The 26,513-nt window shown below is 38.2% G+C and overlaps 1 protein-coding gene across 4 annotated transcripts in view; it reads right to left on the reverse strand.

Moving 5' to 3' along the window:
• Positions 1-26,513, reverse strand: part of faf (ubiquitin carboxyl-terminal hydrolase-like faf) — a 1,326,265-nt gene that overhangs the window by 1,035,114 nt on the left and 264,638 nt on the right. For all 4 annotated transcript variants that reach the window (XM_090382082.1, XM_090382083.1, XM_090382080.1 and 1 more), the window contains 2 exons: positions 25,041-25,146; positions 24,800-24,915 (listed from right to left, as the gene is read on the reverse strand). In XM_090382082.1, coding sequence (XP_090238208.1) covers positions 24,800-24,915; positions 25,041-25,146 — 222 coding nt within the window. The remainder of the gene's footprint in view (positions 1-24,799; positions 24,916-25,040; positions 25,147-26,513) is intronic.

Consider the following 26,513-nt stretch of genomic DNA (forward strand, 5'->3'; position numbering starts at 1 on the left):
AGCTAGATGTAGGGAACAATTTCGACAGTTTATTTGGATTTTTAGCTTGGGTCAGCAAGCATCCCACCCTCCAGACTGCTGTTCATTCCAATAAAAGCAGTATAAGAATCACAAATATTCCTGCATTCTTTCTATTTAAGTGTATCTCATCCCTGTAGAAACAATCTCTCCTGTTAGCAAGCATAAAACACGCTGAAAAAAATTCTATCCCATGTGCCTTGCAACAATCTCTCCAGGGCTGAATTGATTGACAAGACTCATCATATGTGGTAGATGACTTTCATCAACCAGTGAAATACCACCACTTTGCTTATTGGAGGCTTGAAGTGGTGAAACCCATGTTTAGTCTCTAGAGCAAAGTTTCCGGCATCCCCCTCCCCCCCATACTTCTCCTTCAACCCATGCACGGTACTAAGTACTATAGGTTTTGATACCTTTCGTGTTTGGGGTTTTCATAAAAAAAAAAAAAAAAAAAAATACACCCTCCTATCGTGTCTGGGCAGAATTGCAGACACTTTCAAATTTAACCCTAACTTGTGACTTTTTTTTCAACATTGACCTGTACTTGTTAAGTAAATCTGCAGATCTATTACTCTTAAGGTATTCCTTGAATGCTAACCAATCATATATTCCTTTCTAAAACAGTGAGGACACAAAATTATATTCGTTCCTCTGCTTTGAGATCCATTAAAAATACCAGCATCACTGGATGGGGATTAGCATCACTTATCTTAGGAAATTCTGATACAGGATATAAAAAAACAACGACCTTCAAAAAAAAACTCTGATTAGTACCAGTTTTATATATAATGGCAGAAGAAGGGTTAGAAGCACTTTCTTGTGGAGGGAAAAAAAGAGGGGAAAAAACAATTTATTCCGCAAGCACTGCAAAAAATAAAATTAATGTTATCTACCAAAATACTGATGAATAATTAAAAATAGCAGTGGGGACTCTGCACTTACAATGCTTTTTAGAGCCAGTCCTTTCAAAATTGCTACAAAGGAAATTTACTGAATATTCTTTCTTCAGCAAGTATTTGACATATACATACTGAAGAAAGAATATTCAGTAAATTTTCAGTAAATTTACAACTTGCAAAAACCAGTGTTAAACAGAAAATATCACTTTGCACACAGGACAAAAAAGGAATCTGTTACTTGCAGGAAATTGTTTTTCAAAAATTATATTTCTACAGCATCTTTCCTTTCCTGAATATCTATTTGATCATGTAACAAAATTTCAAGAAAAATCTCTGTTGGCAGTAACATTATGAACTTCCAAAATGTGGCATTTAATGTGAAAGCTGTGAACTAATCATTAGTTTCTGTGCAAAATAAAAAAGGTGCACCAACTCATAATAGATTTTTTTTTTTTTTTTTTTATTAATTTGTATTGTTACAAACTCTTGGTTTGAAATATATTTGACTTATTAGTAAAATTTCAGAGAACATGTTCCATTAGAAGCTATGAAAATGAATGGGAATTAATGCATTTTTTTTAATTAAGTGATTACTAATTAAAAAAAAAATAACTTCAGCTGCACAAACCTAGAAAATATTAATAACCAGGGAAGAGAATTTATATTTTCATAAATGCCAGTATGTTACTGTGTTTTGAAAACTGCATGCATGCCAGGTCACTTATAGGTGAGTATGGGCTTGGCACACCCAGGGTCCTCAGCTGGATATCATCATACTTCTCTTTCTTGGTGATTTCCTTCTACTTCGCTCTCTCTCTCTCTTTCTCTCTCTCTCTCTCTCTCTCTCTCTCTCTCTCTCTCTCTCTCTCTCTCACACACACACACACACACACACACACACACACACACACACACACACACACACAGGGTAACTCAGAAATTTTTTTTTTGGCTGGTGCAGCATAAGCCTCAGGCTTCCTTGCACCATATGGCTAATAATAATAATAATAATAATAATAATAAAAGACGCATACCAAGAGGTAACAATCCTGTGAGTGACTGATCATGTACTAAACGCAGAAAGAATAATTTAAAAATCTTAGAAAAGTAATTCTGAAAGCAGACCTCTGCCCATTTACGAGAAGAATGGGCAGTAGTCTGATTTCAGAATTACTTTTCTAAGATTTTTAATTTGCACACATGTTGACAATGTGCTATGAAAAGCAAGGAGTTTTTTCATAGCTAGTCACCAGGGATGAAACTTGGATCTATCACTATGATTCCAAAACTAAACAAATGTCAAAACAATGGAATCATGCAGAATCATCATTTCACCCCCCCCCCCCAAATGCAAAGGTGCAACCAAGTGATTCTGTGCAACCATGGTGATTCTGTCAGTTTCTTTCGATCAGCATGATGTAATACTAAAAGATTACCTTCAAATGGGCTGACCTAGGACAATAAAGTATTAATCTAACTCCTCACAAAGCTACATGCTGCTATAAAAGAAAAAAAGACAGGAAAAGCTGTCAAGAAGTGTGTATGCTCCATGCCCCTGCACATTGCAATAAAAAATGTGCCCAGAAGTGAGTTTGAGATATAGTTGCATTCTGCTTATTCCCCAAAACTGGCATCTCCACCATATACAATACATTAGTAATTAAAAAGACAAATACTTAAATCAATTTTTTCTATTGCTATTTTTTTTTCCCCCTCTGTATTAAATTTGGTGGTCCCAGCAACCACCTATATAAAATACCATATAAAGGAATTCAAATCAGAACTCTCAAAGCCAGCAATCAATTATCACTATGCCCATGAAAAAATCTAAACATGTCATTATTACTTATCTTTAAGTTTTCTCCTTATTTGCAAAGAATTTAAAACCATTCAAAACTGGTGAGTTGTTGAAGGCAGTATTCCTGACTAATGCTAACTGCTGTTTTGAAGAGTTTTCTATTAAGCACAAAATTATGCAAGCAACATGAGACTTTCATTTGTCTGATAAAGTAGTTATGAGAATTAGCATTAGCAGAGGCATGTGATGCAAGAAAGCAAGCTTATATCGCATCAGCCAAAAAAAAAAAAAAAAAAACCACCTCTTCCCATTTCACCCATCCATCCACTTCAAAGGTCTGTCTAGTTCAGTCTTGAATTTATTCAACTTGTCAACTTCCACAAAGACAATGGAAGTTTGTTCCAGCAATCAACCAACAGCTGGCTAAAAGGCAAATTTCCACAGATCTAGTCCACAACAGTCTTTCCTCAATTTTAATTTATGCCCCCCCCCACTCAAAGGATGCAGAATCTGAGCAACAGGAAGAATCCCATTAGCACTGAGCTTGTTCAAATCATTCAAGGTCTTAGACACCTTAGTCAGATTACCTTGCAGGTGCCTAGTCTCCAGATACAGCAATTTGCAGAACTTAAGCTTTCCTTGGTAACACAACTCTTTGTTCCACTCAGTAATCTTGTTGCCATTCTCCGTACTCATTCTAGTAGCACAACATCTTTCCTAAAATGAGGCCTCCAGACTTGTATGCTGTACTCAAGGTGTTGCATGACAACTGACTTATACAAGGGTATAATTAACTCCTTATCCCTGAGAGCAAAATTCCTATATATCATTGAGAATACCCAATGAGCTACCCTTGCAGCCTGTCTGCACTGCTCAGAAAACTTCATATCTCACTGCACAATTACTACCAGGTTTTTTTTTTTTTTTTTTTCCCCATTCTCCACTACCCTTAGTATAGCACCACACAGTTGGTATGTTACTCTGGAATTACTGTTATCCATATGCAGCACTTTGCATTTGTCAATGTTAAACTTCAGTTGCCACTTCTCAGCACATCTGGTCAGCTTTTCGAGATGCTGTTACAGTAGCATACTGTCCTTACTGTCATTAACAACCCTACCAACCTTTTTATCATCTGCAAACTTGGACATTAAGCCTGATATTCATAAATATCATTGAAAAATACAAAAACAGAAATGGGCTCCACGAAAAGCAGTGTCCACTGATTACCACTCTCTGTATTAGTAGTAGTAGTAGTGGCATGTGATGCAAGAAAGCAAGTGTATGAGCTTATGCAGCATCAGCCAAAAAAAAAAAAAAAAATCACACCATTCCCTCCAAATGCCTGTCCAGTTCCTCCTTAAATTTATTCAACCTATCAACTTCCACAACGACAGATGGAAGTTTGTTCCAGCAATTAACCACCCGCTGGCTAAAGGCAAATTTCCGCACATCTATTCTACATCTGTCCTTCCTCAATTTCAATTTATGCTCCCTTAGGTTCGTAATCTGAACAAGTGGAATGATCCCATTAGAATTCAGCTTCCTCAACCCATTCAACACCTTATAAACCTCAATAAGATCACCGCGCGATCAACCCTCAATAAGATCACCGCCTAGTCTCCAGCCACTGCAATTTGCAGAACTTAAGCCTCTCTTGGTAAGAGGATTCCTTCATTCCCCTCACCAATCTTGTTGCCCTTCTCTGTACACACTCAAGCAAATCTACATCCTTCCTAAAATGAGGCCTCCAGACCTGTACGCAGTACTCAAGGCGTGGCCTGACCATTGCCTTATACAGAGGGACAATCACCTCCTTTTCCCTGCTAGCAAAATTCCTATATATCATTGACAAAACCCCATGACCTGCCCTGGCAGCCTGTCTGCATTGCTCAGGAAACTTCATATCTGACTGCACAATTACTCCCAGGTCTTTTTCATTTTCTACCACCTTAAGTGTAGTACCACACAGTTGGTACGTTTCTCTGGGGTTACTTCTACCCATATCCAGTACTTTGCATTTGTCAAGGTTAGACATCAGTTGCCACTTCTTAGCCCATCTGCCCAAATTATCTAGATCCTGTTGCAGTAGCACACTGCCATTACTGTCACTAACAACCCGGCCAACCTTTGTATCATCTGCAAACTTCGACATTAAGCCTGATATACCCTTCATCAATATCATTGATAAACATACAAAACAACAGTGGACCTAACACCGAACCCTGTGGGACTCCACTAATAACATTAGTCCAAGAAGAGCAGCAGCACTCATGGATTACCACCCTCTGTCTTCTCCTCTGTCGTCCTTTTATCCATTGTAGCAACTTACCCTTAATACCATTCTGCTCCAATTTGTACAATAGTCTTCCATGCGCAACATGTCAAAAGCCTTCCTGAAATCCAAATATATAATATCAAAATTATTTTTTGCATCCAGTTCATTTGTAACCACATCATAATATCCTATCAAATTTGTCAGACAAGACTTTCCCTTAACAAACCCATGCTGTGTCTGAATTATTGCTGCAGTCTTGTCTAGATGATCCTGCAATGCATCTTTAACCAGTGACTCCATTATTTTACCAGGAACAGAAGTTAAACTAACTGGTCTGTAATTACTCGTGTCACCCTTCGATCCTCCTTTGTGAATTGGGGATGCATTTGCACATCTCCAGTCCGTGGGAACCTCCCCTGAGTCCAAGGATGCTCTCATAATTATGGCTAAGGGTTTGCTTAGTTGCTTTGCCGCCTCCTTTAATATAACTGGATAGATCCCATCCACCCCAGGTGCTTTTCTTATGTTTAAATTCAACGATTTCTCCTCCACTTGGCTTTCAGTTATTCCAAAATCATTAAGTATCCTGCTACAATTTGATAACCTTCTGCCATTTTCAAACCTTAATTTCAAACCTCATGTGTGAATGTAGAGGCAAAATACTCATTCAGTTTGTTTGCTATCTGATCAGGATCATCAACAGTTGAACCATTGATGTCAAGTGGACCAATCAGATTCATCCCCTTCCTTTTAGAGTTTATATAAGTAAAGAAATCCTTGCTGTTTTTCTTAGCATCTTTTGCCAAGGATTTCTCATAATCTGCCTTCGCCTGCCTAACCTCCTTTGTGACCTGATTGCAGACTAGCTTATATCTGCCATAGGCTTCTGAGTCGCTTGATAATTTATATGCATTCCATGCATTTTTCTTCTCTGTTACGAGTCTCATTAGTTCATTAGATAACCATTTAGGCCTAAACCTTGAACAACATTTCTTAATAGGTATGAAACTTTAAGTAGTTTCCACGATTAATTCCTTGAACGATTCCCCCTTAGAATTTACTGTTGGTAACATCGTCAGTTGATCCCACTGTACAGAACTTAAAAACTGTCGGAGAGCACTGTACTCAACTTTACGGAAGCAAAAACCCTTTCCTTTACCCCTGATGGTAATTAAATCTTAAAGTAAATCCCACACTGCGATCACTGGCCCCTAGTGGTTCCTTTATCTGCAAATTCTTAATACACGAATGATCACTGCTGATAACCAGATCAAGAGAATTACTTTCTCTGGTTGCCTCTCGAACATGCTGCTGCAGAAAACAATCATCCAATAAATCCACAAAAGTCTGATTAGTGTGTGAGTGACTAACCCACAAGTTCCAGTCAATATCGGAGAAGTTAAAATCCCCCATTATAAGACATTCCAATTTTCTAGCCCACTCTATTTCTCTGTACAATTGTTCATTGTACTCATTCGGGTCATTAGGCCTATAACACACTCCTACTCTTATTTTTGCTTTCGCAGTGCTTATGTCACACCAAACTGACTCAACAATGCACTGTTCATCTATATCAACTGGATGCACTTCTTTTGATTTTATGTTTTTCTTAATTAACAGCATAACACCACCTCCCTTTCTATCCTGTCTATCCTTTCTGTACATATTGTACTCCCCAAATTCCAGTTCAGCATTCCTTATATCTGTGTGACACCACGTCTCTGCTATCCCAACATTATCTGCCTTTGATGTCTTGACCAACACTTCAAATTCATCCAATTTATTTACTATACTTCTAGCATTGGTATACATACAAGCATACATGCTCCTACTCCTATTCTTAGTTACCCTAACACATCCCATATACTCACCTATTTCAGGATGACTGCCATCCGTCCCTGAAACCCCCAACACCCCACGCTCCAGGTCGCTACTTATTCTAATAGAAGTTGTGCAAGAATCACTTTGACCTCTGCCAGTGGCTACTGTTAATCTATTAGTCCTTGTATCCCCACAATCTAATAGTTTTCCGACCCACCTAACACTGCCTCGATAGCATCAGCAAACATTCTTGCACCCTTTCTATTTAAGTGTATCCCATTCCTATAGAAGCAGTCTCTCCTGTTAACAAGTACAGTCCAGGCTGGAAAAAAATTCTACCCCTTGAGCCTTGCACATTCTTTCCAGGGCCGAATTGATCGACAAGGCTCTCATCATATACTCCCTTCTATCGTGTCTGGGCAGAATTGCAGACACTTTCAAATTCAACCCTAATTCTCGGCTTTTGTTCAACGGTGACCTGTATTTGTTAAGTAATTCTGCCGGTCTCCTACTGCTAATATCATTAGTGCCAACATGTACAACTATATCACCTTTTGTGCCCTTAAAAGATGATATCGGCTCTACAACGTCATCAACCTTTGCCCCCGGTAGACATACCCTGGTCCTGTTCCACCTATCCTTTTTACAAAGCATGTTTCCTGTTTCCCTGACAATAGAGTCACCAACAACTACTATTTCATGTGGAACCAGCGCATTCTGCCTTGGGGGTTACCGCTGTGTTGCGTGATGACCAAGTGCAAGCTCTGGTGTTGATGTGGGCAGCTGAGAGCCTGATGGGCCCCTCAATTTAGATCTTTCGAGGGCATCCACCCTGTCCTTCAAACTCTCATATAGGCCCATAACAACGCTGAGTTGTTGCCTGATTTCTTTACACTCCTTACATCGTGCACACACAAAGACATCCCCATGGCAATGTCATGTTCCGTTCCAGAGAGTTCAGCAAACATTTCACAAGTTGCACATTTTTTTAGGCTGTGATGCGTTGGAGAATCGCCCCCCCCCCCCCCTCAGTTCTCCCCCGAGTCACAGCATTCCTGCCACTTTGTGCCCGTTGCTTTGCTGCTCTAGTTTGGGGCATGATACTTTAAATTAATAAAATCAATAAACTAAATTAATTAAATGTCAATACTACACTATCTAATAGAAACAGTGAAGTGTATTACTCAACGCATCACAGCCTAACTACCTCAATTAAAAATTTGAATTCCCTACCACTATATACAAAAACAATGGCTGCAAGATTCGAACGAAATAACGGTTTTGCGTATGTATTACGTATATCTACAAAAACTGTTTATCTAAATTAAAATAAAAATAACCAGTGTAACTATAACTATAAGACTACATATTAAGTACAATATAAAATAACAACTATGTAAATAAAAAGGCAAACACTTATCGTTTTTTTCAGAGCCTGCAACTGACAGCTGTAATTTTTAAAGAGAGTCAGCACCTTCTCCCACTCAACAATCCCTTTATCGATAGCAGCAACTTGCCCTTAATGCCATGCTGCTCCCATTTATACAGTAGTCTTCCATGTGTAACAGTATCAAAGGCTTTCCTAAAATCCAAGTATATGATATCAAAATTATTTTTTGCATCTAGTTCCTTTGTGACCACATCATTGTATCAAATCAAATTGGTCAGACAAGGCTTCCCCTTAACAACCACTTGCTCTGTGTGAACTATAACCGCAGTCTTGTCTAGATGATCCTGCAGTGCTTCTTTAACCAGTGACTAAGTTATTTTACCAGGAACAGAAGTTAAACTAACAGGTCTGTAATTATTCGTGTCACCTTTCGATCCTACTTTGTGAATTGGGGATACATTTGCACACCAGCAGTCTGTGGAACCTCTCCTGAGTCTAAGGATGCCCTCATAATCATGGCTAAGGGCCTTCTTACTTCCTTTGCTGCCTCCTCTAATATAACTAGACAGATCCCATCCACCCTGGGTGACTTTCTTACGTTTAACTTCAAAAAATTCTCCTCCACTTTGCTCTCAGTTATTACAAAATCATTTAGCTTCCTGAGTTTGATAAGCTTCTGGCCTCAACTTCCCTACAGAATTCCTCATGTGAATTCCTAATCTTTCAATCCAGCAGCTTTGCTATAGCTAAAAAAACTTATCCCGCCAGTGCTATCACCAGTTTCACTAAAGTGTTGATAAAGGTGTTTTGATTTTTCATGAATGATGAGTGAACTTAAGGGAATTTTATTTTGAGTTCAGTCTTCTATCCACAATGTAGATGCAAAACACTCATTCAGTTTGTGAACTATCTGAGCAGAATCATCAATAATCTAACCATTGATATCGAGTAGACAATCTGAATCATCCCCTGCCTTCTAGCATTTACATAAATAAAGAGGGGCTTACTGTTTTTCTTTGCATCCTTTGCCAAAGATTTCTCATAATCTGTCTTCATTTGCCTAACCTCCTTTGTGCCTTGATTACAGAATATCTTAAATCTATCATAGGCATCTGCATCCCCCAATAATTTATATGCATCCCATGCATTTTTCTTCACTGCCATGAGTCTCATTAGTTCATCTGACATCCATTTAGATCTAAGCCTTGAATGGTATTGCTTAGTTGGTGTGGAAAGACTAATAGCTTCTATGATTATATCTAAGAACGCTTCCCTTTTAGAATTTACTGTTGCTAACATCATAAGATGGTCCCACAGTATAGAATTTAAAAGCAGTCTGAGATCACTGTAGTCACCTCTACGAAAGCAAAAACCCATCCCTCTACCAACCCTGATGGTAGTTACATCTTTGAGTAAATCCCACATAATACAGTGTTCACTACCACTTAGTGCTTCTTTTATCTGCAGATTCTTAATGCATGACTAATCACTACTGATAATCATATCAAGAGTACTACTTACTCTGATTGCCTCTCGAGCCTGCTGCTGTAGAAAATAATGATCCAATAAATCCACAAAAGTGTACAAGTGACCAGCCCACAAGTTGCAGTCAATACAGTAAACCCCAGCTATTCGCGGGGGTTATGTTCCTGAGAAATGCCGCGAATACTAAAAACACGAATACTGATTTACGGCTCTCATAGTAATAAAGAGGTTCCGTTCCAAAGTATGAAATATATAAGAAACACTAGTCTAAAATTTTGTCTATGTATGTATTATATGTACCTTCATAATATGACTATGTACATAGACAGTATGTAGTGAAATGCAAGCATAAGGCATCGAAATGAAAATAAGAAACAATTTAATATTAAATGTAATATTTATTAGAAATTTCAAACAAATCTTTCAATCCAGCAGCTTTGCTATAGCTAAAAAAACTTATCCCGCCAGTGCTATCACCAGTTTCACTAAAGTGTTGATAAAGCTGTTTTGATTTTTCATGAATGATGAGTGAACTTAAGGGAATTTTATTTTGAGTTCAGTCTTCTATCCACAGATTTAAAGCCTTTTCCATTTGTTCTAATTTAACATCGAGTTACAGAGCAACTTTTTGAAGCAATCAGCGCGTTTTCACGGACACTACGGCAGATTTTTTTCTTCTGATTTCTTGATTGATCGTACCGTTGACTTATTGATTTTATAATGTTTTGCCACTGATGAGACACTTTCACCATTAGAAATTTTTTCTAATAACTGAATTTTACTCGCTAATGTCATCACCTTCTTTGATCTTTTCACAATTCCCTTGTTATTCGTAGCCATATTTTTGTAGGGGTTAGAAAATAATTTGTCCACAATAAAGTCACTTTCTTCTGTTAACACACTCGAAAAAGTCTGTTTACACTAACACACTGCAAAATGGTAGATTTTTTACATTTGTAAGCATATCACAATTGATAAATTTATTCAATTTATATAAAGTAAAAGCAAACGACGAAACCTTCCATGACAAGCGCATAGCACATACTGAACAGGGATTAGTGAGAAACATCCATGCTAGCGATTTTGTCACCCCTCCCCCCCCCACCCACTCAGCACTGTTTTGACCAGGAAAGATGATTTTAGCCACGCTCATGTTTTTTTATAGCGGGAAATGTTCACGGCGATTTAAAATTCACATTTTTTTTAGGTTTCATTTCATATTAAATCAGCAACCATGAATACGCGAAACTGCGAATACAGATACCGCGAATAGCGGGGTTTACTGTATTTGGGAAGTTAAAATCTGCCATTATAAGGCATTCTGATTTATTGGCCCACTATTTCTCTGTGCAGTTGTTCTTGTACTCATCAGAGTCATTTCACACCCCCACTCTCAATTTTGCTTTCCCAGTGCTTATATCACACCAAAGTGACTCAACATTGCATTGTCCACTCATGTCACTGGATGCACTTCCTTAGATTTTATGTGTTTCTTAACTAATAGCATGACTCCTCCTCCTCCCTTTCTTCCCTTTCAGTACACACTGCACTCACCAAATTCCAATTCTGTATTCCTTATATCTGTTTGACACCACATCTCTGATATCTCAGCAATATCTGCCTTTGATATCTGACCAGCACCTCAAATTCATCAAACTTATTTATTTACTCCTAACATTGGTGTACATGCAAGTATACATATACCTATTCTTACTCTTAGTTACACTAACACAGTCCTTGTATTTATTTGTTCCATGATGACTCCCAGTATTCTTTGAAAGCACATCATTTTCCAGGCTGCTGCTTATTCCAATAGCAGCAATATAAGAATCACTTTCACTTCTGCCTCTTGACACTGAATGACAAGTAATTCCAATTAACAAGCAAACTAAATTGAAAAGCAAATTGAAATTGTGTAACAGCTCCTCACTGCAGTTCAAAAAATCAACAGATATATAGGTGCTAAGGAAATTATTTCGTATGAAAGGGCAAGATAAAAGGTGGGAATATTTATGAAGCATTTAAAACCTATGCAGTGAAACTCATTGTCTCTGCACAAGCTATCTGCAATCACTACTGACTGCAGACAGCAATGTTGGGCATCAGCAATGGTTTCACTGCCCTCTGTAAGATGGATAAATCTTTTCCAGACTATATATTTTATCACTATATCATCCTCCAGAAAACTTTGTGTGTTAAAATATTTGTTTGGAGACATCATGAATGTTGCTAAAAATAATTGGCTATTTGCATAGCACCTTTGGAATATCAAATTTTTAACAGCTTGCTGGAAGAGTTTGAAAAAAAATCTTATACCCAGAAATGTGATGGCTGAGCAAAAGTAAAGTTCTCACATGGTTTTTAAACTTGACTGGGTTGATAAAAGATTTTCTGAAGTCCAAAAATGTGGACTTCAATGAACTAAGTGACCCTTGCTGGCTATTGGACTTGGCTTTCCTTACTAACATCACTGACAAAGCAAATAGTTTTGCTTTTTTTTTTTTAGTGATGTTTGTTAGTCAAATACACTTCCCAAACATGTTGTTGTTAAAAGTTTTTTTTCTCTCTCTCTCTCTCTCTCTCTCTCTCTCTAGTACATTGATGACAAACTATACAGCACCATATATATTATGTTGGTAAATTGTGTGTTATGTGGTCAAATTGCCTGTTCAGTGGATGAAAAATCCAAGATTAGCATTAGTAGAAGCATTTGATGCAAGAAAGCAAGCTTATGCAGCATAAGCCAAAAAAAAAAAAAAAAAAAAAACCACTTCCACTTCACCCCTCTGTTCGTTCAAAATACCTGTCCAGCTGAGCCTTAAACTTATTTAGGCTATCAACTTCCGTGACAAGGGATGGAAGTCTGTTCCGCCAACCAACCACTCGCTGGCTAAAGGCAAATTTCCGCACGTCTATCCTACATCTATCTTTCCTCAATTTAAATTTATGCCCTCTCAGGTGAATATTCTGGGCGAGAGGAAGAATCCCATCAGCATTGAGCATGCTCAAACCATTCAATGCTTTATACACCTCTATCAGATCACCTCGCTGGTGCCTAGTCTCCAGACACTGTAATTTGCAAAACTTAAGCCTTTCTTCGTAAGAGCACCCCTTTGTTCCATTCACTAATCTTGTTGCCCTTCTCTGTACTCGTTCCAGCAGCTCTACATCCTTCTTGAAATGAGGCCTCCAGACCTGTATACAGTACTCTAGGTGTGGCCTGACCATTGTCTTATACAAGGGAATAATCACCTCCTTATCCCTGCTAGAAAAATTCCTATATATCATTGCCAATACACCATGAGCTACTCTTGCAGCCCGTCTGCACTGTCAGAGAACTTCATATCTGTCTGCACAACCACACACCCAGGTCCCTTTCATTCTCTACCACTGTCAGTGTAGTACCACAGAGTTGATACGTTGCTCTGGGGTTGCTGTTTCCCATGTGTAGTACTTTACATTTGTCAATGTTAAACTTCATTTGCCACCTCTCAGCCCATCTGCTCAACCTTTCCAGATCCTGCTGCAGCAGGATAGTGTCAGTAATGTCCTTGACAACCCTGCCTACCTTTGTATCGTCTGCAAACTTTGACATTAAGCTTGATATACCATCATCAATATCATTTATGAATACAGAAAACAATAATGGACCCAACACTGAGCCTTAGGGACTCCACTAATAACATTAGTCCACGATGAGCAGTGTCCATTGATTACCACTCTCTGTCTTCTCTCCCTCAGCCACCCCTTTATCCACAGCAGCAATTTGCCTCCAATGTCACACTGCTCCAATTTGTGCAGCAGTCTTCCATGTGCAACAGTATCAAAAGCCTTTCTAAGATCCAAGTATATAATATCAAAGTTATTCCCTGCATCCAGTTCCTTTGTGACTGCATCATAGTATCCAATCAAACTGGTCAGGCAAGACTTCCCCTTAACAAAACCATGCTGTATCCGAACTATAACTGAAGTCTTGTCTAAATGATCCTGCAGTGCTTCTTTAACTAGTGCCTCCATTAATTTTCCTGGAACAGAACAGGTCTATAATTACTTGTGTCAGCCTTTGATCCTCCTTTGTGAATTGGGGTCACATTTGCACATTTCCAGTCTATGGGTACCTCCCCTGAGTCCAAGGAAGCTCTCATAATTATGGCTAAGGGTTTGCTTACTTCCTTTGCTGCCTCCTTTAATATAACTGGATAGATCCCATCCACCCCGGGTGCCTTTCTTGTGTTTATCTTCAACAGTTTCTCCTCCACTTTACTCCCAGTTATTTCAAGATTCTGTAGCTTACTGCTAGAGTTGAATACACCTCTGGCATTCCCCTCGCTGAATAACTCCTCATGTGTGAATGTCGATGCAAAATATTCATTTAGTTTGTTAGCTACCTGAGCAGGATCATCAACAGTTGACCCATCGACATCAAGTGGACCAATCTGATTCATCCCCTTCCTTCTAGAGTTTACATAAGTAAAGAACTCTTTGCTGTTTTTCTTTGCATCCCTTGCCAAAGATTTCTCGTACTCTGCCTTCGCCTGCCTAACCTCCTTTGTAACTTGGTTACAGATCAACTTGTATCTATCATAGGCTTCTGTGTCATGTGTTAATTTGTAAGTATCCCATGCATGTTTCTTCTCTGCCATAGGCCTCATCAGTTCATCTGACATCCATTTAGGCCTAAACCTTGAACAATATTTCTTAGTGGGTATGTAAAGCCTAGTAGCTTCCAAGATAAGTTCTTTGAATGCTTCCCATTTTGCATTTGCTGTTGGTAACATCATCAGTTGGTCCCACTGTATAGAATTTAAATACTGTCTCAGTCCATAGTAGTCGCCTTTACGAAAGCAATAACCCTTCCCTTTACACCTAATGGTAGTTACCTCTTTGAGTAAATCCCACTTCAGCACACTGTTATCACTGCCACCTAGTGGTTCATTTATCTGCAGATTCTTAATGCATGAAGAATCACTGCTGATAATCAAATCAAGAGTATTCCTCCCTCTAGTTGCTCCCGAACATGCTGATGTAGAAAACAATCATCCAATAAATCCACAAAAGCCTTGCTAGTGTGCGAGTGACCAACCCACAAATTCTAGTCAATATCTGGGAAATTAAAATCCCCCATTATAAGACTCTCTGATTTACTGGCCCACTCTAATTCCCTGTACAGTTTCTTATTATACTCATCAGAGTCATTAGGCCTATAGCACACTCCTACTCTCAATTTTGATCTCCCAATGCTTATGTCACACCAAACTGACTCGACACTGCACTGTCCAGCGATGTCCACTGGCTTCACTTCCTTGGATTTTATGTATTTCTTAACTAATAGCATAACCCCTCCTCCCTTCCTATCCAGTCTATCCTTTCTGTAGACGTTGTACTCCCCAAATTCCAGTTCTGCATTCCTTATCTGTGTGACACCAAGTCTCTGATATCCCAACAATATCTGCCTTTGATGTTTTGAGCAATACCTCAATTTCATCAAATTTATTTACTAAACTCCTAGCATTGGTGTACACGCAAGTATACATGCACCTATTTCTATTCTTAGATGTCATGCGAAGAAACTATGCAACCCTAGTCTAAGACTGATTAACTCAGCCACATTGTGAAAAAAACCAATAAAAATTCCTTTATTTGATAGAATTCATACTGGGCCTTTTCCACTCAGTGTGTGGGGAGGAGAGTGCTCATATTCACTGTGCTACCCACAAGGGCTTTCCATATATGAAGAAGATGGTAGTGAGAGTGATTTTGACCTGCCATCATTTGTTGGTAACCTTCAAACACTTCTGAAGGAGTTCAAAAAGAGATTAACAGTTTACACCACCATTGATTGAGGCAGCATTAGCTTTTTTTTTTTTTATTTTCTTATAAATCCTTTTATTTGCAAAGAACAAGTAAAAGGATTTACAAGAACTAGAAATTGAGATTTTGGGCCTTTAAAAATGACACTGTTTTGAAATCCTATGCAACACATGAGAACCCGTAGAATCTGGTTGATCAAGAAAAGTTCCTTAAGGAGTGTAGCACACAAGATAAAATCTTTATTTGGTTCCACTTGCCCATGCAAATCACAGTTTTAACCATGAGCATTATAAAATCAAAGCATAAATCGAAACTTTCTGATGCCCATTCAGTGTCCATATCCTTATTTGCCCGGGGGAGGGGGGGATTTACTCCATTAAAAATTTTCCTACTTTCCTAAATATAGGAAACTTTTACTGCAATTGTCAACTGAAGTGATTTTTTGTGATTTTTGCAGAGTAACTGCAAGTGAGAATCTATCCAATTCCCAGCCACTTGCTCAGCAACTATTTTTGTGAACAGTAACAGCTGTCATGATAAAAGGCAATGTTCCTAAGAAGTTCATATATCATTTCTTTGTTCGTAGCTAAAGGTTATTTGCTTTTCCTCTCTCCCACTAGTTCTATATACTTTTGCAAGCAAATTGTTTATGTAAGATTTATTGTTTTCACACAATAAAGATGAGAATGTGAAATGGGATATTTCCTCAAGGGTGTTACAATTAAAATGCATGTGTTTATCCCAATTATTTTTAGATTCAGACTATTGACCATTTTTGTCATATTTAGACTGAAATTTTTGCTAAAATTGGACTAGAGCTAACTGGACTAAATTTTATAATTTCTAAATTAAAATTTTGAATTCTTAATCAACTTTTTTCTCAATGGGAACATTGTTTCCAGTCTTGGTTTAGTCTAAATATATCACAATGTATCCAATTGCTAAAACTACCATGTTATTATTATATTCTTCTCCAAATAAAAGTTTAAGCTAGTTTCAGAAGTACATTGATAACATCTTAGATGAGAACAAGATTTTCCTTGAGAAAAACTATTCAACAGGTAAACTTTAATTTAGAAACCATAAAATCTAGACTGCAACACTTAGTCCAATTTTATTATCAAATTCAAAAATTTTAGCCAAAATATGAGAGAAAAGGACAAGACAACAAAGAATCTAATCCTAAAAATAAGAAAGACCAATCCTGGTGCCTTTTAACTGAAACACCCTGTATATTTACACCCTGTAAACACGCACGGTATGTTTGTTTGTTTGTTATTTGGTTTTTAGGAGCATTAGCAACTAAGGCCATATTGCTCCGGGATATGCGGTGGTCATTCCCTGACCTTTCTGCATCTTCCGTATTTGGTGGTGACGCCGGGGTATGTCTGCCAGGGGCAAAGGTTGATGACGTTGTAGAGCAGATATCATCTTTTAAGGGCACAAAAGGTGATATAGTTGTACACGTTGGCACTAATGATATCAAGAGTAGGAGACCGGCAGAATTGCTTAACAAGTACAGGTCACTGTTGAAAAAAAGCCATGAAATAGGGTTGAATTTGAAAGTGTCTGCAATTCTGCCCAGACACGATAGGAGGGAGTATATGATAAGAACCTTTTCGATCAATTCGGCCCTGGAAAGATTGTGCAAGGCTCAAGGGGTAGAATTTTTTTCAGCCTAGACCGGTGTTTCCCAACGTGGGTCCCACGCCCCACATGGGGGAAATTTGATTGTTCAGGGGGGGCAATTCAAAAATTGCAATTCAAAAATATGATGGGCAAGAAAAATGGCTGCTTAAAATTGATGAAAGATGAGAATCCAGAAATGCTTCTTGTGCATTGTGTTATTCATAGGGAAAACTTGGTAGCTAAAAATATTTCGCCTGTTCTTAATGAAGTACTAAAATCAGTTATAAAGCGTCTCTTCAAGTTTTTTTGTGAAGAACAAAATGCAGACCATGTGAGACTTTTACTTCACACTGAAGTAAGGTGGCTCTGGAAAGGGAACTGCTTGAAAAGATTTATGGAACTATTTGATACTATTAATGACTTTTTAAGTGACAAACCTGAAATGAAGCATCTGTTAACGGTCGATGGTAAAGCATTTATGAGTTATTTAGCCGATATCTTTGAAAAACTAAATATATTAAATAAATAACTTCGAGGAACAAATAAAACTCTCGTCGATGCAAAAGCGAAGATATTTGGTTTCATTACATTTATTGAATTATGTCAAAAATATATTTGTAACAAAAATTTTGAACAGTTTCGTTGGCTGCAAAAATGTGAAGTGACTGATACCGCTGTACTTGTTATTGTCGATCATCTGAAAATTCTGTCCGCTGATTTAAAAGAAAGGTTTTCTGATTTAAAACAAATTGATTTTCCAACCTGGATGATGCAACCAATGTTAGTGGATTTGTCTGATGTATCAATGCAGTACCAAGAAAAACTCTCAGAAATGCAAAATGATGAGCCAGTTGAAACTTTATTCAATATAAAAGGAGCGATGGCATTGCTTTGGGATGAAACAGAAATTAAATACCCAAATTCAACCAACTTTGCAAGAGAGCTATTGTTACCTTTTTCCATCTTCATATTTAGCTGAATGTGAATTTAGTGCCATAAATGATTTGTTACTAAAGCAAATAAATCGACTGGATATCACAAAACGGGGAGACTTGAGACTGAAGCTGACTAAATTGGAGCCCAATATTAGCATTAGCAGAGGCATTTGATGCAAGAAAGCAAGCTTATGCAGCATCAGCGGAAAAAAAAAAAAAAAAAGCCCACTTCCACTTCACCCCTCTGTTCGTTCAAAATACCTGTCCAGCTGAGCCTTAAACTTATTTAGGCTAACAACCTCCACCACAAGGGATGGAAGTCTGTTCCACCAAACAACCACCCGCTGGCTAAAGGCAAATTTCCGCACGTCTATCCTACATCTGTCTTTCCTCAATTTGAATTTATGCCCTCTCAGGTGATTTTTCTGAGCTAGAGGAAGAATCCCATCAGCATTGAGCATGCTTAAACCATTCAAGGCTTTATACACCTCTATCAGATCACCTCGCTGGTGCCTAGTCTCCAGACACTGTAATTTGCAAAACTTAAGCCTTTCTTCGTAAGAGCACCCCTTCGTTCCATTCACTAATCTTGTTGCCCTTCTCTGTACTCGTTCCAGCAGCTCTACATCCTTCTTGAAATGAGGCCTCCAGACCTGTATACAGTACTCTAGGTGTGGCCTGACCATCGCCTTATACAATGGAATAATCACCTCCTTATCCCTGCTGGAAAAATTCCTGTATATCATTGACAATACTCCATGAGCTACTCTTGCAGCCCGTCTGCACTGCTCAGAGAACTTCATATCTGCCTGCACAACCACCCCTAAGTCCCTTTCATTCTCTACCACTGTCAGTGTAGTACCACAGAGTTGATACGTTGCTCTGGGGTTGCTGTTTCTCATGTGTAGTACTTTACATTTTTCAATGTTAAACTTCATTTGCCACCTCTCAGCCCATCTGCTCAACCTTTCCAGATCCTGTTGCAGCAGCATAGTGTCCATAGTATCCTTGACAACCCTGCCAACCTTTGTATCGTCTGCAAACTTGGACATTAAGCCGGATATACCATCATCAATATCATTTATAAATACAGAAAACAATAATGGACCCAACACTGAGCCCTGAGGGACTCCACTAATAACATCAGTCCACGATGAGCAGTGTCCATTGATTACCACTCTCTGTCTTCTCCCCCTCAACCACCCCTTTATCCATAGCAGCAATTTGCCTCCAATGTCACACTGCTCCAATTTGTGTGGCAGTCTTCCATGTGCAACAGTATCAAAAGCATTTCTAAGATCCAAGTATATAATATCAAAGTTATTCCCTGCATCCAGTTCCTTTGTGACTGCATCATAGTATCCAATCAAGTTGGTCAGGCAAGACTTCCCCTTAACAAAACCATGCTGTGTCTGAGCTATAACTGAAGTCTTGCCTAAATGATCCTGCAGTGCTTCTTTAACCAGTGCCTCCATTAATTTTCCTGGAACAGAAGTTAAGCTCACAGGTCTATAATTACTTGTGTCAGCCTTTGATCCTCCTTTGTGAATTGGGGTCACATTTGCACATTTCCAGTCTATGGGTACCTCCCCTGAATCCAAGGAAGCTCTCATAATTATGGCTAAGGGTTTGCTTACTTCCTTTGCTGCCTCCCTTAATATAACTGGATAGATCCCATCCACCCCGGGTGCCTTTCTTGTGTTTATCTTCAACAGTTTCTCCTCCACTTTACTCCCAGTTATTTCAAGATTCTGTAGCTTACTGCTAGAGTTGAATACACCTCTGGCATTCCCCTCGCTGAATAACTCCTCATGTGTGAATGTCGATGCAAAATATTAATTTAGTTTGTTGGCTACCTGAGCAGGATCATCAACACTTGACCCATCAATATCAAGTGGACCAATCTGATTCATCCCCTTCCTTCTAGAGTTTACATAAGTAAAGAACTCTTTGCTGTTTTTCTTTGCATCCCTTGCCAAAGATTTCTCGTAATCTGCCTTCGCCTGCCTAACCGCCTTTGTAACTTGGTTGCATATCAACTTGTATCTATCATATGTATCTATCATATAAAATCTCTCTGCGGCAAGCATCAAGCACAACGGTCTCTCTCTAAATTTAGTGCACTCATCTAGAAGTGACTTCACATGGAATGTTGAAATTATTAAACAATTACATAATAATTACTAAAAATTAAAATATTATAGAAATCTTTCATATAAATTATTTTGTACTTGAATTTTAGTTGTCTATTATATGTTTTGAAAATTTACTTGCTGTTTTTTCTTAATAATTTCCTAATGATTTCTTCCTAAAACCTAAGTATTGTGTCCTGAACAAGTTGTAATTAGGCTTCATTTAGGGAATAATTCAATTTTTGAATATAAAAAATATGTATATCGGTGTTTCCCACGTTACATAGGGGGCATCAGAATTTTAGAAAGACTTAGGTGGGGCACGGTAAAAAAAAAGGTTGGGAAACACCGGCCTAGACTGTACTTGTTAACAGGAGAGATTGCTTCTACAGGGATGGGATACACTTAAATAGAAAGGGTGCAAGAATATTTGCTGATGCTATTGAGGCAGTGTTAGGTGAGTCGGAAAACTGCTAGCTTGGGGGGGGGAGACAAAGACGAATAGATTAACAGTAGCCACTGGCAGAGGTGAAAGAGATTCTTGCACTGCTTCTATTGGAATGAGCAGAAGCCTGAAAAACAAGATGCAGGATATTTCAGAGACTGCCGGGAGTCATTGCGGTACAAGTAAACACATGGGTTATGTTAGGGTAGCTAAGAATAGAAACAGGTGCATGTATACTTGCGTGTACACCAATGCTAGGAGTTTAGTAAATAAATTTGATGAATTCGAGGTAATGCTCAAAACATCCAAGGCAGATATTGTTGGGATATCAGAGACGTGGTGTCACACAGATATAAGGAATGCAGAACTGGAATTTGGGGAGTACAACGTCTACAGAAAGGATAGACTGGATAGGAAGGGAGGAGGGGTTATGCTATTAGTTAAGAAATACATAAAATCCAAGGAAGTGAAGCCAGTGGACATCGCTGGACAGTGCAGTGTCAAGTCAGTTTGGTGTGACATAAGCATTGGGAGAGCAAAATTGAGAGTAGGAATGTGCTATAGGCCTAATGACTCTGATGAGTATAATAAGATACTTTACAGGGAAATAGAGTGGGCCAGTAAATCAGAGAGTCTTATAATGGGAGATTTTAATTTCCCAGATATTGACTGGAATTTGGGGGCTGGACGCTCACCCACTAGCAAGGCTTTTGTGGATTTATTGGATGATTGTTTTCTACATCAGCATGTTCAGGAGGCAACTAGAGGGAAGAATACTCTTGATTTGATTATCAGCAGTGATTCTTCATGCATTAAGAATCTGCAGATAAATGAACCACTAGGTGGCAGTGATAACAGTGTGCTGAAGTGGGATTTACTCAAAGAGGTAACTACCATTAGGGGTAAAGAGAAGGGTTATTGCTTTCGTAAAGGCGACTACGATGGACTGAGACAGTATTTAAATCCTATACAGTGGGACCAACTGATGATGTTACCAGCAGCAAATGCAAAATGGGAAGCATTCAAAGAACTTATCTTGGAAGCTACTAGGCTATACATACCAACTAAGAAATATTGTTCAAGGTTTAGGCCTAAATGGATGTCAGATGAACTGATGAGGCATCGGGCAGAGAAGAAACATGCATGGGATACATACAAATTAACACATGACACAGAAGCCTATGATAGATACAAGTTGATCTGTAACCAAGTTACAAAGGAGTTTAGGCAGGCGAAGGCAGATTACGAGAAATCTTCGGCAAGGGATGCAAAGAAAAACAGCAAAGAGTTCTTTACTTATGTAAACTCTAGAAGGAAGGGGATGAATCAGATTGGTCCACTTGATATCGATGGGTCAACTGTTGATGATCCTGCTCAGGTAGCTAACAAACTAAATGAATATTTTGCATTGACATTCATACATGAGGAGTTATTTAGCGAGGGGAAAGCCAGAGGTGTATTCAACTCTAGCAGTAAGCTAGAGAACCTTGTAATAACTGAGAGTAAAGTGGAGGATAAATTGTTGAAGATAAACGCAAGAAAGGCACCCGGGGTGGATGGGATCTATCCAGTTATATTAAAGGAGGCAGCAAAGGAAGTAAGCAAACCCTTAGCCATAATTATGGCTAAGGGTTTGCTTAGACTCCCCTGAGTCCAAGGAAATGAGGCAAACCCTTAGCCTCATTTCCTTGGACTCGGGGGAGGTACCCACAGACTGGAGATGTGCAAATGTCACCCCAATTCACAAAGGAGGATCAAACGCTGACACAAGTAATTATAGACCTGTGAGTTTAACTTCTGTTCCAGGAAAATTAATGGAAGCACTAGTTAAAGAAGCACTGCAGGATCATTTAGACAAGACTTCAGCTATAGCTCGGACACAGCATGGTTTTGTTAAGGGGAAGTCTTGCCTGACCAATTTGATTGGATACTATGATGCAGTCACAAAGGAACTGGATGCAGGGAATAACTTTGATATTATATACTTGGATCTTAGAAAGGCTTTTGATACTGTTGCACATGGAAGACTGCTGCACAAATTGGAGCAGTGTGGCATTGGAGGCAAATTGCTGCTGTGGATAAAGGGGTGGCTGAGGGGGAGAAGACAGAAAGGGTAATCAATGGACACTGCTCGTCGTGGACTAATGTTATTAGTGGAGTCCCTCAGGGCTCAGTGTTGGGTCCATTATTGTTTTCTGTATTCATAAATGATATTGATGAGGGTATATCAAGCTTAATGTCGAAGTTTGCAGACGATACAAAGGTAGGCAGGGTTCTCAAGGACACTACTGACATTATGCTTCTGCAACAGGATCTGGAAAGGTTGAGCAGATGGGCTGAGAGGTGGCAAATGAAGTTTAACATTGACAAATGTAAAGTACTACACATGGGAAACAGCAACCCCAGAGCAAAGTATCAACTCTGTGGTACTACACTGACAGTGGTAGAAAATGAAAGGGACCTGGGGGTGGTTGTGCAGGCAAATATGAAGTTCTCTGAATAGTGCAGACGGGCTGCAAGAATAGCTCATGGTGTATTGTCAATGATATATAGGAATTTTTCTAGCAGGGATAAGGAAGTGATTATTCCCTTGTATAAGGCAATGGTCAGGCCACACCTTGAGTACTGTATACAGGTCTGGAGGCCTCATTTCAAGAAGGATGTAGAGCTGCTGGAACAAGTACAGAGAAGGGCAACAAGATTAGTGAATGGAACAAAGGGGTGCTCTTATGAAGAAAGGCTTAAGTTTTGCAAATTACAGTGTCTAGAGACTAGGCACCAGCGAGGTGATCTGATAGGTGTATAAAGCCTTGAATGGTTTGAGCATGCTCAATGCTGATGGGATTCTTCCACTCGCTCAGAATAATCACCTGAGAGGGCATAAATTCAAATTGAGGAGGGACAGATGTAGGATAGACGTGCGGAAATTTGCCTTTAGCCAGCAGGTGCTTGGTTGGTGGAAGACTTCCATCCCTTGTCGTGGAAGCTGATAGCCTAAATAAGTTTAAGGCTCAGCTGTACAGGTATTTTGAACGAACAGAGGGGTGAAGTGGAAGGGGTTTTTTTTTTTTTTTTTTTTTTTTTTTTGGCTGATGCTGCATAAGCTTGCTTTCTTGCATCAAATGCCTCTACTAATGCTAATGTTATTTAATGTTTTAATATTTTTTGAAAATATTCATACACGTAATAACTAAATTTAAAAAAAAGCATATGTGCATTTTTTGAAATTTCATATTCTTGATGGTCTGCTTAACTGAAAAGACCCATAATTATATTTTATATCTATATAAGGCATTACCACTACTGGATTAGCTGGTTTGTGCCCGCCAATTTCTTGTAAACTCTCAAATGTGCTCACAGGCATAAAAACATTGGTACACACTAGTCTACACTTCTGGAATGGCTAACTGCTTGGTGAAGCATATCATGAAGTACAAATATTTTTTTTACAGACCTTATTTTGCTTGTGTATTGTCACTTAGTTCTTCTAACCACTCAGAACATTCGGATTCATAAGTGACTTGATTTTTATGAAATCAAATTAATTTTGGTAATCTATTGTAGCATACCAAAATTTAAATTAAGCAATAGGTTACCCTGTTCATCAGCACAAGAACCCTGATGATTTCCTCAAACAGTTATCTGTAAGAAAAATGAATTAATGAGATCAAATAGATCTCTCAGAAGTCATAGAATATTTTTTTTTTTTTTAGAAAAACAAACCTTGTTACTTCCATCCCTATACTCACAAGTAATAAACCCCTGAGGAAAATGGATCATGTAACAAAAAATAACTTTTTTTTTTTTTTTTTTTTTTTTTAATATTTGAGAAGAGACTGTTTAATAGGCATGTTGAAAACCCTGATTCTAACAATAAATAAACCAGCAACATAAGTAACAACGGAACATACAATTTTTGCTGGCATGGGGATTAACTGAACAATATGTGCACTGGGTTACCCAAAGATGTTTTCTTTCTTTCCCAAATACTGTGATAAACAAGGAGCATAAAGATCAAAAAGTGACTTACCTACCACCAACTATATCTGCTTACACTATTTAATTTGCAAGAAACAAAAGGCATATATATCATACATAAATGTTAAAGGGAAATCTTAAAAAATGAAATTGTTCTCTTTGAAATGAATAGCTTACCTCAAGAGGGCTGCAATTACAGGCACAGAAAGAGTTGAACCATTTTGAAACCTATCTAAAAGAATACGAAATCCTCCAAGAGTACCAAACCTATTAACAAGGTCTACCAGCCACCCCTACATTAAAATAAAAAAAATAAATAATAATAATAACTCCATATCTTAAAGGAAAATAAAAGTTATAGTATACTGAGAATATAACTTAATATTTCTTCTAAATAAACAAGCAATATACAACATACCTTTGGGGTTCTAATATCTATAGGGCGGGCATAGACCTCCTCATCTGGAATCTGTGAGCCAGGTGGAACAGTTTCTGATGGCCGTGTACCATTATATGTATGAAATCTGAAAGTAAAATTAAAACAGAACTTCAAATTTTATATAATGCATTTTTAACTTTTATATTTTTGAGTGTGTTGGTTTTCTGTGGGTTTATTGTCTTTATTTGAAGCCACTTGTTTTCTTTGTTATATTAATTTAACTCTTTTAATAAGTGCTGAAATTTTCTCTGTGGTTGATATTCTGGTGTAGCTCCTTGGACAAGTAGTCATGTGTTTGCAGTACTAGATGTGGGTGTCTGAATGGGTTCCCCACCCCCTTTGAAATATTTACAAATAGGACCTAAATTTGCATTAGCATGTGGTGCATTAGAATTCATTTAAAAAAAAAAAAAAAAAAAAAAAAGAAGATCATTTCAACAACGATCAGATAATCTGAAATGCACATTTTATATATTAAAGATAGATGCACAAAGGCCAACTTATAGTTCAAAATGCACCTGGAAGACAGTTTCCTATAGGCAAAATCAAAAGAAAACATACAGGACATGGTCTCAACCCACTGAGACTAATGCAAGCCCATTTTTCTGAGTATATACCATGAATGGGGGGGGGGGTGAGAGAGAGAGGCTAGTAAGATACTAAATAGAAAACAAAAAAAAAAAATCACATGGTGAGAGGTCAGTCTAATAAAGGGAATATGATAATGCGACATTGTGTTTAGGGAGCTCTTTCTGTATGATGTGTAGGCACTGTCAACAAATAACATTCAAACTCTCACTGCCCACCACTCTGGATATTTCTGGCAAATTTCCCCTCATAGCTGACAGTTCCTGTACACATCTTTCCTTATTCATTCACAATGGCACCTTAAGGAATGGATTTGTAAATGTGCAATACTTGCAATTCGTGCAATGTTTAATATATATATATAAAAAAAGATCCAACATCACTTTTCTTTCAACCCACACTTGCTAGATTTTTTTTTTTTTTTTTAAATTGCAGAACATGATTCATACTTTGGTTGGATCACAGAGACTGCCAAGTCTCTGTTTCTGTGATCAAAACAAACAAACTCATCCCCAGGATTAGTGGATTCCAGGAACAATTAATCATTATCAGATGCTATTATGAGATCTCCACAAATTTTTATCTGATCATTGTGTTGATTGCTGGCAAGCATTCAAAGGTACCACATGCTGAGCATTCCAGTGCATTTTCAAATCACTTAAAATTCCATGACAGATTCCATGTGAAATGTTTGAATCTTCTGTTTGTTTATAAACAGTCACACAGTGACTCTGCCATGTAAGTTGTTGAGTGTTTCAATTATTTCAGGAGTGCAAGCAATTAAAATCTTCCAGCACAATCAACTTTCTCCTCCCTGTTTATTTGTTATTTGGTTTTTAGGAGCATTAGCAACTAAGGCCATAT

The sequence above is a fragment of the Mastigoproctus giganteus genome, chromosome 9 (assembly GCF_048544385.1).
Source record: "Mastigoproctus giganteus isolate SK-2022 chromosome 9, ASM4854438v1, whole genome shotgun sequence".
NCBI lineage: Eukaryota > Metazoa > Arthropoda > Arachnida > Uropygi > Thelyphonidae > Mastigoproctus > Mastigoproctus giganteus.